The sequence below is a fragment of the Chaetura pelagica genome, unplaced genomic scaffold, assembly GCF_000747805.2.
Source record: "Chaetura pelagica isolate M959 unplaced genomic scaffold, ChaPel_1.0 scaffold920, whole genome shotgun sequence".
In the NCBI taxonomy this organism is placed as follows: domain Eukaryota; kingdom Metazoa; phylum Chordata; class Aves; order Apodiformes; family Apodidae; genus Chaetura; species Chaetura pelagica.
The window spans coordinates 134,463-148,201 of NW_009951914.1; the positions used below are offsets into that span (position 1 = coordinate 134,463).

The following is a 13,739-nucleotide window of genomic DNA, read 5'->3' on the forward strand; positions in this document are numbered from 1 at the left end:
TTTCCCTGTCTCCCACATCATCTCAATGTAATCCTTAGTTGCTTCTGCACTTCATGCTCCTGCACTCTTGGAAGTGGCTATTTGTCACAAAAAGCTTGTTGAGAAGTTGGATGGACACCCAAATTATTTTTATGTTGTTCCTTCCCTCTACGCTATAGCCAGAAAAGAATGTCAACCACGGAACTGAAACCTGTGGGAGAACACAGTCCTAATGCTTTCAAATTTGGTATTACCCGTATCTTTGTGACAGCATCCTCTCTTTCTACATATTAAAGAGTACAGGGTTTTTGGTTTGGTTCAAGTCTTCTCTGCTTGGTTCTCCATTGTTCTAAGACATAAGCTAAAGCTGAGCAGAGGTATAGGCTTTTCATTTGGATGCTCACATAGATTTGCATCTTACCAGTGCTATGAACACCTCAACAACCATATATAGATGTCCTTAATTTTTTTACCTTTTGTAACACTTCTTGTAAAATTGAAGCTAGACCTTTATCATAAAGCTTGTGAGTCTTAATTGAATTTGTTTATCCCTCTTGAACAGATTTGGTCCGTTGAGGCATCTACTCCAAGAAGTTACAACTTAAGCAGAAATATCTTGGAAAATACACATATATGATGTGCATATATACATTCACTGTCCCCAGTACTCATCAGCCTCATATGTGTACTTACTTTCAGGGTGTGCAGGGTGTCTGTCCATTCCATGGAACCTATCTGAGGTATAGCAGTTAGGAGTATGCTAGTAGCCTTATTTGCATTCCCTTTCAGTATCTTTAAAACTTTATCCACCGAAACCTAGAAATACAATAAAACTGAGTTGTGTATCTCAATTTTGATGGCACACATTTTAAATACTCAAATAAATTAATTTAACTCATACAACTCTGTTAACAGGCAAAACCTTGACACACCACAATTGTTTTAGCCAGTAAAAACTTTTATGCTGTGGGTGTGCATCTCATTATATTTCACACAAAGAGAACTAAAGCATATACACCATTTTGCAAAGAGCTGCAAAAGAAAAATCACCAGATTAATTACAGGAAGACAAGTTCATACACAGAGCTCACAATCATCATACATACAGACCCCCTGAGTCAGACAAGAGGAGACAAAAGATTTACTAGTAGCAAAGCATATTTATGAAAATGAACAAGACAGCAACAATTCATTCTGTTCTTTCACAATCATCAATCCAGAATAACTCAGTGATACTGATGCAAGTAAGAAAATAACTTAGTTCAGGATGTGATCTCTATCAAAACTGACAGGTTCTCATCCAGATCCCTCAGGACAAGAACCAGAGGAAAAGTTTCACTTACTGCTTCTTCGTGTTCCTTCCAGCAGTCGTAATCTGTTGCCATGGCAATACTAGCGTAACTCATTCCAGCTTCTTTGGCAAGAATCACTTCAGGCACTGTGGTCATGTTGATGACATCAGCTCCCCAGCTGCGAAACATCAAGCTTTCTGCTCGAGAACTGAAACGAGGACCTTCAATTGTGATCATTGTCCCCTTGGAATGACACTGGAGCCCAAGCTTCTTGGCAGTCTCAATAAGAATCTGCAAAACATGCCAATATTGGGAAATAATTTCCCTGGTGCACTGCTTTTGCATCCCATACATACAAAAGAAATTAGCTTTGTACAAAGCAGTCCAGCTTTATATGGTCACAGCTGTCCAAAACCATGGATCAGTTTCAGTTTCCTTATCCAGCAAGATAAATCAGTAGTCCTACTAACAGGAATTATCTTGAACTCATGTGGTTTTGTCAGTATCAGTTGGATTACTGTTTTCTATACAGAACAGTAAGACTGGAAAACAGTAAATTTTTGCATGTTATTTAGGCTGTGCTTACACTGAGAACAGTATGGTGAAACTGCTCCACTTAACATTGCATTATAGCGTGGTGGAGTTAAGCTGGTGAGAAAAGTACTTTTGAAAGCCAAACTTACAAGCCTATACTTCAAAGAGTACGCTGAGAATTTGCAGAGAAATTATAACCACATTATGCCAGTGACTGGGCATATACCGTGACTCTAGATATACCACATAATTCACAGTCTTTACGGCTCCAACTAGGAACTTTTATACAGCAGAATCATTGTGACTTTCTCCCTTGGTAAATGGCCTAGCTAACATCAGTTGATTATAGTTGAAATAAGAGTTTACCAGCACATGCAAATGGGACTAGGACACCCTGACAAGGACAACTGTCCTGAGTAGGAAGGGAAAAGTAACTCTGATTACATGCATTTAAAATGGCCATAATAAGAAAATTAAAAAATTGAAAATAAGTATAAAAGCAGCATGAAAAAATGTGACAGGACAGGAGAGACCTCCACAAAACAGCAGCCATAAAAATATATTCTGACACCACAGGAAGCTATCTTGTCAGCACCATCACCTTCACACAGGACAAGTGGAGCAGCCTCCATGCCAGTGCTTTGGGAAACTGACACTTCAGCTGGTTGGAGCATCCATACATCCTACCTTGAGCGTGCTGCATGACCTTGTGGGCTGCCTCCTTGCTGGCATATAGATCAGTGGGTTGTGTGCAGTAGCCCAACTACATGTAAAGCTGGAGTACTCACATCTCCCACCACAGACGCATGTGAACAGGTAAACATGCACTCCCATGAGTGGTGGGTGGGAAGAGGGAAGTGGGAAGAGGGTGGGTGTGCATGTCACCCACCTGTGCTGGGGAAGGGTATTTTGTACAGGTAAGTGGATTAACATGTGTGCAAGGGCAAAGCAGAGCTGTCAGGGATTAGCCACAGCAGTCAAATGTTAATCACACCTAATATTGTGGTTTATTGCTGAAATTAATTCCAGATGTATGATTGACTGATTGCCAGTTAATCACAGTTAATCACAGTGTTAATAAATCAACAGACAACTTCAACTGTGGTTTGACTTAAACCACAGTTAAGCAGTATTTCCTCAAAACTCTTTATAAAGTTCCAGTGTTTAGTCCCTATAAGATGTTACACTGAGCTTCATTTTCTAAAAGCAGTAGTATCCAATGCACCCTACATTATTAAAAAATTTACAGTTGGGGAAAAGATAAACACCTTTCAGATTATCATTTAATACACAGTGTTTAAACCAAATAAAATGGAATATTTTCATGTATTTGCATTAATGTAATTTAAGTGATTTAAGCTTTTTAATGTAATTTAAGTTTTCAGATTTTTCACACAAAATTCCTCAATTAGTCTGTTACATTAATAGTTTTGGTTTTATCATTATCACTTTATCTATGAAATTCCCCTGAATTAAGGCAAAATGGGATGAAATTATTCCAATCATGTTCAGGGACAGTTCCAGGAAAAAAGTTTAAGGCACTTTTATCTGGTATTTTCAAATGAAGCAAAAGCATCTCTTTTCAGCCTTGTTAAGAGCTCAAACCCACATGTTCTTTGAAACATCTGTTATGCTGATAAGAATGCATGGGCTAATGAGATAATGATCACATGTGAGACTGGGAAGTACCTAAATGTTTTTTCTCTGTTTGAAAAGGAGCATTTCTCTGTCAGTTTTTCGAAAAATGTAATACACAAAGAACATTGTCTCTACTTCACTGAATGAAAACTAGCCCTGGTGTAAGTTTCCTGCAACCTCAGGAAATGGCCTATGCAATTTATACTTGCCTTTTTTAAAAAATTAGAAAGAGAGATAGTGTGAAGTACTGCCAATCACTTCAGTAATAACACTGTTTTTAATTGGTTTCACAAAGTGCACAGTTAGCTCTCAGTAAACTCCCTTTGCTTCTATCATTACGTGACACGATGTTTGAAGTCAGTTAGCAACTATATGCCCGTCAAACTTTGGTTAGACCATGGGGCTATGCACTTGTTGCATGAAAAGCACAAAGTATTTTGTGTAATTTGATGTTCAATGGAAGAAGAGAAAAGCCTGCACTTGCATATGTAGTGGTTTGTTTCCTCATGAGACTTAAAATATCTTTACTTCATTGCACAACACCTTGATTCCCAGTGTACTGAAGCACTGTTCTAACAGGGCTCTGCACCTGCTGATGGGTAGCTCAAAACCACACTTTGTCTGGCCAATTTACAAAAATAGCCTATAGTGACACTGAAGCAAACTGGTGATGAGCGCAGAACAGCTTAGTAGCACAAGTTTTTGTACATGCTTTGGGCACAGACTGGGCCACCTGCTTCACAATTCATCATTGTCCTGCTCAGTGTAGTAACTGACTGGAGAAAAAGAGTCTCTTAGATGGATATGACTGATTCTGTAAGCATCTCTGGGCCCTGGAGCACCTACCTCCCTGAACCTTCTGATCATTCCATAACAGCATTCCATAATAAAATGCCAGGTCTGTCTTCGCCTTCCCTTTTCCTCAGGTCTAAGAATATGCTGTTGTGGTATATTTAATCACATATATACTTCTCCCAGAAGCTTACAAATGTGTTGAAAAACACAGCAGTGTTTATACTGCTTAGACTAAGTCTTTTTGAAACCTGAAAAAGCTTGAAGTGCCAAAACTAAGAGTAACAGGTAAGAACAGAAGACTACTGTAATTTAGTTTGTTTCTACATTTAGCATCCTTTAAACTAAACTTTGACTCTCTACTACCACCCACTGCTACAACGCACAAAACCACAAATGTAGTATTGTAATTTCTGTGAATACTGAAGTGCTATTTACTTAATTCTTTGTATTAAGTATGTAAAGTGCCTCTACCACAGGTGCAGTTTTATTCAGAACATAAAGGGAACTATTTCCTAATTCTGTCTACCTGCTCTGTCACTTTGTTGCTCTCCTGGTTCTTTACCTGATAAATAAAGATGTTCTGTTCTGTAATTAAGATCTCAGAAAAATCTAGATTGCCAACTGACATCTTCTGCAAACTTCCCTTAGAAACACAGCTCCTATAGACACAAGGTGTTTTACTACCCACACCTTCCATTTTTCCTTAATACCATGACACATTCTCAGAAACAGGATTAAAGAGATGCAGATTGCCTCTGCATTCTAAGAATGTACAATTAGACTGTATCATGAATAAGCACTATAACAGTATAACTTCTAAATACTACTACATAACTCACTAACCTCTCTGGTTTTGGTGCAGAATGGTTCTGCCATTGGAATGTGACATACTCCTGAAAGACTGGAATGCTGCCCATCGTATAAAGTACAATGTCTTTTAGTTGTCCTAGAAAAGCAGAAAACATGTTCAGAAGGAAGAATGGAGAGAAAATGGAAGAGAAAGCAAGATTAATTACACAAATCCAAAAAAACTGCTTTCCTAGGAGGAAACAAAAATATCAGAATTACTTTAATGGCTACTTGCAATACTGTTTCACTTTGGTACAAACCTTTCAGAATTGAGCTCAAGAGTATAGCAGTGTTATTACAGGAGAGCATTCTCAATTAATTAGAGAAAATCTATAGGTCACAAGACACTGCAATGCTGATTTGCTTCTAACTGACACAAACAGCCTCATCATGCTGTGGTTCTACCCAAAAGAAATTAGCTACGTTTAATAGTTAGGCAAGTAATCTCTGAAAAAAAAGAGCACAGCAAGCTTTGAGGAGGGGAAGGGATCAAGTTTGAATTGCCACAAAGCTAGAGCTTGTTCCTATCATTGCATTACTACATTGAGAGGATGGAAATTCATATGAACAGCTTCCTGAACAAGAGAGGTGTGAGGTTTTTCTGAACCAGAAAAAGCAGCAACAGGATGTCTTCAAATTCTCAGAAAGACTACACATACACATTGGCAGCCTGCAAAATAGAAGGATCCTTTTTCTCCCTTTTTTCAACTGAGAAACTGTTTTCTCTCCTGGAAATGGTCAAACATGCTGCAGAATTTACTGTCCAGCATGCTATTTTGACCACTACTGAAACTGTTACCTGCTATCATTATATCTTCAAATGCACTGGCTGAAGCTAACTCAGACAACTGGATGACAAAAACCCTCTAGAACAAAATTCTTTGAGACATTCCCTTCTTCCTCCCAGTGTGTCACATATCGTACTTTATAGGGGAAAAGACATGAAATGGCCAAATTCAATCCATGGTTAAAATACAAAACTTAGTACAAAATTAAATGCATACGCAAAATGGGCTACAGTTGTTAATATGTGTTGAAACACTAACATTAATTTTCCTTTAGGGGATACTGAAGATCTGCAAATAGAATATATCTGATTTTACACACTTTTTTTCAGTGTCTCCTAATAATTATTTAGAATTGGAGGAAATGGGAAAAGCCACAGTCCATTTCCTTAGATGTTGTTGCTCAGGCCCTTTCACTCAGAAAAGGCCTGAAGAAAGATCAAATATGTACAAATATTAATCTCTGACTTTGAGGTATCCTATGTCCTTTGGAGAGAATGGCCATATCACTACACGACCTAAAAAAGAAATGCCACTATATTCAGCACCATACACAGAAACTGTACGGGAATAAGTAACAATAAGACCTATAACTGGTCTGAGGAATGGATAATGTGTGTTTGCAGTCAGAATGAAACAATTTCTCTACTGAAGGGAAGGCTGCAATCCTGTAAAGGCCAGTGCTATTCTATATGGGGCCAGCTGATGTGTCTAAGTTCCTAGGCTTAGGGAGAGAATTAAGGCAGATTTGAACCATTGGCCATTCCTAGCAAATAAATAATGCTAGCATCTATCCTTGTTTTAGGACAACCTCATCTTTCCCCACTGTGTTGCATTTGATTTCTCTTCTGTAGAGCCTCATCATTACTGAATATATTTTCCTACCTGGTACCTACTAGGCTTTCTTATGCTTCTCCATCTCATTTCAGATTCGTCTTACAACTTAGAACAGCCAGTGCTCTTATCCATGTTCCTCCCCCGCATCTGAGAACAGGAGATCTCTTCTCAAAGGAAGACTCTTCCCAAGGAGCTACACTTCAGTTAATTTGAGGCTCTTTTGAAAAGCCTGGTATTTCTTCTGTGACCATTAGAGCTAAACTTCTTGTAATCTCATAACTGTTTCCTATCTTGTCTTCCTGTATGAATCACACCATTTGCCATAAGAACCAAGGCTAAGAAATGTTACTCACCTGTCAATGAACTGGTCAATTATGACAAGATCACCAGGTTGTATTTCTTCTTGTAATGAACCACAGGCAGTAGTCACTAACACATGTGAACAATTTTCTTCTTTTAATGCCCAGATATTGGCACGGTAATTGACGTTTGATGGCATAATTGTATGATGCCTTCCATGTCTGTCAAAATACATGTTGCAAGAGAGGAAAATAAATCAGATTGAAATGTCCTTCTTTCTTCCAGATAAAGAGAATTCCAGGAAATGTAGTTTCCTTAACAGTACTGGAAGTCAAAGTGAACCTTTCAGCTACTTCCAAAGTAGCTTGTTTTCCTAACTGTGTTAAGGTTCTTTCAGTGTTTAAGTAGTGGTGAATTTTTCTTTTTAAGCACAAAACTTTCAAGTTCAAGACTTGAAAAGTCTTGAAAAGAGTGAAAAGAACATGGAAAATTCAATCCAAATATACTTCAGCAGGTTCAAGAGTAGAAAAAGCATTTTTCTTTGCATTTTGTAAGTCAGTTCAATAGAATCCAAAGATTCCACAGAGGTGTAGCAAATTCAATCTTCCATAAACTACAACAAATGCATAAAATTTATATACACCTCTACAAATTTTGTGCTTAGAAGTGCTGCTTTTATTCTCACATCCAGAAAAGAGTGGCATGTCACAGGAAATTAGAAAAAGAAATAGCACACTGTTTTAATCTGTTGGCTTCACAGAGAAAACAGTAGAATCACCACATTTTTCTCTTTGCTGTTAAAATTATTTGACAGCTTTCAAAATTAGAAAAATCACTTCATATCATTGCAGCATATTTTTCTTCTCCAGCACCAGAAATACTTAAGTCTTATAAGCACAAGCTTTTATGATATCTCTGTCATCACTGCTAAGGTACATCTCTCACATAATGATTGAATGCATATGAAAATTATTTTCAGCCGTGTAAGAGGGAAGAAAGGGCTTAATTTCCTGATTTATTCTTTCACAGAGACCAAAAGGTTTTAAGAACTTGATCAACTGGAAACTGGAAGTTGCACATAACATGAACAAGTACTGACAGGCAGGATTCCCACGTTGTCATTAGCACTTCTGAGAAGCTACTAGGCATGTAGATTCACTGTTTCATATTGCAGTCACTGTAATAATCATCTTCCAGCCTTCATTTTTAAATTCAGTATTCATGAGCAGCTTGTTATATTTCCCAAAACACAAAGTGAAGCTGCAGATACTTTAGCCCCAAAAAGTAAACTCACAGGGTCATATGTGTATGGTCATAAATCCCAGTGGGGATGTAAAGCACCGCAGAGTTGTTCAGCCATCTGTAGCTTGCGACCTACTTTGATACAGCACAGCTATGAGAGCTTAGCTTAACATTTAATTTGAGAAAATGAGAAAAGTGTTGTTCAGGTGTAATAAAACACATATGCAAAATCCATACAAGATAAGAAAGTGAAAACAGCCAGAAGTGCAGCTGCAGACATGGCAAGTCAGTAGCTTAATGGAAAAACACTGGCACTAGTAGAACCAGGGCACTGAGTGCACCTCTGGGTGCTAATTGCTCCGGCCAGCCTCACCCTAGGCCTCTACCCCAACACCAGCTGTCTGTAAGACTTGCTGCTCTCTCACCTCTATGCTCTGGCCCCAGTTTTCACTCCTGCCCTGAGCTACGTCACAGGTGTGCCGGTCCCCAGATGTGGCTCCTAGACAGCCTTCAGGCCTGTGCTGTAGTTTCTCTCAAGACCTCTCTTCTGGATGGACTTTGGTCACATGCTGCAGACTTATCTCCAGCCCTGTCTCTGGTCACATCTCCAACTGCTTGGACTCCCTGAATTGATTTTGGACTTAATTCATCACCCTCACTTGTCTGGACACTGGCTCTATTAATAAAAATGATCCAGGGAGGGAGACCTACAGAGAATGCAGCCTCCTAAGCAGTAAAGGTAACAGCCAGAGGACTAAACCATCAAAGATCATTATTTTGAAGAGTCTACAGTGGTACTAGACATACAGCTCATCTGGAAACAGGCAATTTCCCAGTTTCATGAAGGAAATGTGCAAACCCAGGGAGCACACTGATTACTGAGGCTACCAGGCACCACCTACCTAGACTAGCAACTACACAGAGCAAGATGAAGTCAAAGTTAAAACTCAGTTCACCTGCTGTAAAAAGAGAAGTACTTTTGGGATAACTTTGAGTCACACAATAGAAAAGTCATTAAATCCTCATTTACCTTGCCAACAGCACACAGTCCACATTTTTAATCTTTCCCAATATCAAAGCATCTGATGGCTGGAAAACAAGCAAAGAATGAGTTACAGCCTGACAAGCACACTGAAAACCTCCACTGCTACTTACAAATAAACAGATTAGTTATGAAAGGAAATACAGGTTATCACTTGTAGTCTCACATTTTCTTCAGCTTGGGTCTGTAATTTGATACGGCAGATTAGTAAAACAGTCTGGAACAGGAAGATCAAACTTGACACCCGAAGGATTAGCACAATTTTTCCGTGCTTGTACTAACACTAGTATTGCAATTCCTTTCTTCGCGGCTTGAAACAGTAATACTTTCAAACACTTTGAAACAGTATTTCAAACAGCGCTACACTATGAGAGGAAAAAACCCCTGCACATGCCGCTTTGAACTGGTTAGCATGTTTCACTCTATACTTTAAACTTTGGTTACATTTTTATTAACCGTGCAGTTCCTTACTAGAAGTCATCTCCCAACAGAAGTTACATTTTCTCCATCCCTTTCTGTAACACTTCCTATTCTCTTCTCTGTCCCTTTTCTAGCTCGGCCCCCGAGCTCACATGGGGCGTGTGGGGAGGAGTCCTAGATTCCTCCAACCCACCCTCCACTCCCCTCAGTTTCCTGATAAGCTCCCTGCTGGTGGGAGTCCCACTTTGGGTAAGTGAACTATGATATGACAGAGAACTTCAGGCAGCAGAAGCAGTGCTTCATATGGTCAGCCCAGGAACCAGGAGGTAGAACACGCAGTCTCCTCTCACAGCTACCCAATGAGAATGTGCATTACTCCTGACTAACCAACTGGACAGACAGCTTTAGTTGCCCACCAGGGACACATGCCCTGCCTTGGAGATGGTCATATTGCCCACACAGGGCAGCTCTCAAGTCATCAACCACCACTACAACAAATTAACTGCTCTCTGGGCTGTATGCATCAGGGATCTGAAATACACGATGCCTCTAGCTTCTCTTTTTGTTACAAAATGTAAGGCCTCTGTGAAATTAGATACTAAACCACATTTGTGCTGCTGAACAGCAGTGGAGCTGGATGTGCTGCTTCTCCTGCCCAATTCAGAACTGCAAACATTTCACCCTTTTATTTCAGTGTAAAAGTAACTGAGCAAGCTGGAAGCCACTATGAGCCAATCTGTCCTTCCATGCCTTTGGATTTAAAGCTAAAATAACTATTAGCAGAATTACGATTTTTTTACAGATCACAACTTTGCAAGTGTCTGGAAGGACTCATATATGCATCTAGAAATGTTTGATTGCCTGCTATGTGACATACTTTTACTTGTATGTTAATGTTTGCTGTAAGATTTCAAATAGCATTTAGTTTTACAGCTGTTAATTCTATTACACACTATTACAATCTGCAGAGAAATAGAATAAAGTAGTGCATGACTACATAGCTACATACATTATCTCTAGAATTCATAGCTGCATTTTAGAGATAATTTCCAATGAAAACATCACTTTCTACTCCCTGTTGCACAGCTCTTTTTGGTAATTTTTAATGTGGCATAACTTTAAAGCATTGTAATTTATTCCATCACCTGCATTTAAATTCTGCCAGTCATAGATTTACCACGTTATTTTAATATACAGGGAATGTTCCAGAAAATGTTTTTAGAACTGTACTGCATTCTGACTTAAAAGTCTCATCTTAACATTAACCTATTGACATTTAAACATTTAATGTATTTACCCTACTCTTCTGAACCAGACATGGCTTTAGGAGTGAAATTTCTCACAGGGCAAAAGCCTTGCTGTCTAGTTGCCAAGGCAATAAGATATTGCAACATTCCATAACAATGAGGGTTCACAATAACTAGTACTTAGCAGTTTGTCTTTTGTGTTTTGAGAGCATTGTGTGACATAACAGGCATGGAACTTAGCTCACACTAGGATACAAAAGTATTCTTAAAACACTAAGGAGGACTTCAGCCAAAATTCCTTGCCTCCTATGAAAATGAAAAGTACACTGCTAATGCAGCAAGAACTCAATAGCATTAATATTGTAACAGGCTTCAACCTCTAGTTGCAGCAGACTGGATTTCCTTCCCTATCTGCTGTCATGCTAGTCACTGCAAACGGCTTCAGGGTGGCCGTGTAACAGCACAAGTTGTCATCTTTACACAGATTTCCAGACCACATTAATGGCATCTTGCAGGTGACTGCCTGAATAGCTTTCTTGCAGACTAGAAACATGGCAGAGAAAAACAAAGATTTTGAACAAAGAATACCCTGCTAAATGATGAACTGACAGCTTAAGAAAAGAATTTGCAGATACTGCATCATGGGTCATTAAAAGAGAGGAAATAAGGATAACTTAGCACGCGTAAAGGTACAAGGAAGTGAAAGATACAGCAATTTCAAACTGTGTTAACCATGTAAGAAAGCTAGCGCATGCTTCCATTTGCTATGGTTCTCTCTCCCACAAGTTCTTTCCAGCGCTGTACCTGTCTACTATTATCTCAGTTGGAGTCAGGAGCTTTGAAATGATGGTAAAATAACAAAAAATTTCAGTGGAACAAAGAGCTTAAAGCTCTAATAGGATTTAATAAAAGCCCCAATGAAGAGTTCTCAAACATTAATAATTAATATATTTAACTACTTCACTCTTCAAAAAAAATCCAAGTAATTTATATGTTAGTCAGTGTTGCAAAATAGAAAAGGAAGTAAAGAACCCTGGGCAGTCAACCCAGGGTTAAAATTATGACAGCAGCAAGCAACTGAAATAAATTCCCTTTGTCTGCAACATAAATATGTGTGAAGTATTGTTTATGTGCTGCTTACAGAATTCATTTTTTCCTCTTCTTGCCTCAGAAGCAAGTTAGAACAGAAAATAGGATGAACAAGCAAAACAAAAGTCTAAGGAAAACTTGAGATGTAAAAGTAAAATGTTCCCCAAGCCTTCATTTCACCTGTGATTTAGTTTAGGAACCAAAAAATGTACATCGATTTGACGAAACAGAAAAGGAGTTTAAGTGTTGTATCACGTGGTCTGATTTTTCTGATGCAAATATTCCAAGCTCATTTGCAAGGTGGAAACCCGCTTCACTTTTTTTTTTCCCCAGATACACCTATGACCAAAAATACAGGGGGTCACCTAAAAAAATTTTATAGAACCGGAAGGCACTTTGCCAACCTGGGCCAGGATGATTCAGAACCAAGTTCTGTCATCCAGAAAAGTAAATCAATCTAACTGAAAGTATATGTTGAACAAAGTTTTATAACTAGCTTCAAAATTCAGTGATGAAGATAAATACTGTTGCAAGGAATTATCTTATTCTGCAAGAGAACAGTATTTTCCATATCTGGAGATAGAATGACAAAAGGTTTTAGTGTATTTGCCATAGAATATAAAAATTTTGACACAACAAAAATGGTGGAAGAGAACAAGGGTGAAAAAAAGAATGCTGGAATACTAGCTGCTGTAAGCATACTTATTTCTTTAAAGACTAATGTATTGCATTTTTACCAGTATTAGTGATGGAACTTGAAAGATCATGAGAGGACCAACGCCAATACAGAGGCTTGCAAAAACTCTCAAACTACTTTCCTTTAAACTTTCACATATGTCACCTAAAAAAATATCCCCACATTCCATAACAACTTCAGTTTAGTAATTAGACAATTCTTACGATTTGAGAAGGCCAAGGCAGAAGACAATTCAAGGATTCTATATGAACAAAATGTAAGCCATTATTCTGCTTTTAAAAGTAAAGAAACAGAATTAAAGAAACATCTATTTTGCTGTTCTCAAATATTGAAGGTGCCATGGAATGTCACCACCAGAAAGGCTTCACCTAAAAGTCTTTTGGCTCTATATTTACCAAGAATTTTAAGAATTAAAAACCAAAATTTAAGGGAAGTAGAATTGTCCACTTTGCATTTTTACAGAGTAGAATTAAATGGGCACACAATTATTTAACTATGCCTTGAATTTTCCTCTTGGCACTCAGCTTCACAGAATCATAGAATAGTTTGGGTTGGAAGAAACCTTAAACATGATCTAGTTCTAACCTCCTCTGCATGGGCAGGGATACCTCCCACTAGACTAGGTTGGTCAAAGCCTGTATGTCCAGGTGGAGGCCTCCTGCAGCAGGCGGCTGAGCTGCAGGAAACAGTGAAAAGGCAGAAAAGGAGGTAAGACAGCTGGATCCAAGCGCTGACTGCAGCAAACTCACACACTATGGCCAAACAGCCAATGACTCCTGCACTGGCACACACAGAAAGGAGGGAAGGTTTGGTGATCAGGTAGTGAGGTGGATCCTGAACTGGTTGAAAGGAAGAAGTCAGAGAGTTGTAGTCAATGGGGCAGAATCTGGTTGGAGGTGTGTGACTAGTGGAGTCCCTCAGGGGTCGGTACGGGGACCGGTGTTGTTCAACATCTTCATCAACGACCTGGATGAGGGTATAGAATGTACCCTC

The 13,739-nt window shown here is 38.8% G+C and overlaps 1 protein-coding gene across 1 annotated transcript in view; it reads right to left on the reverse strand.

Annotated features, from left to right (window-relative positions):
* Positions 1–13,739, reverse strand: part of MTAP (methylthioadenosine phosphorylase) — a 118,142-nt gene that overhangs the window by 8,148 nt on the left and 96,255 nt on the right. The window contains exons 3-7 of the mRNA XM_009994426.1: positions 9,282–9,340; positions 7,063–7,230; positions 5,082–5,184; positions 1,323–1,562; positions 673–795 (exon numbers count right to left, since the gene is read on the reverse strand). Coding sequence (XP_009992728.1) covers positions 673–795; positions 1,323–1,562; positions 5,082–5,184; positions 7,063–7,230; positions 9,282–9,340 — 693 coding nt within the window. The remainder of the gene's footprint in view (positions 1–672; positions 796–1,322; positions 1,563–5,081; positions 5,185–7,062; positions 7,231–9,281; positions 9,341–13,739) is intronic.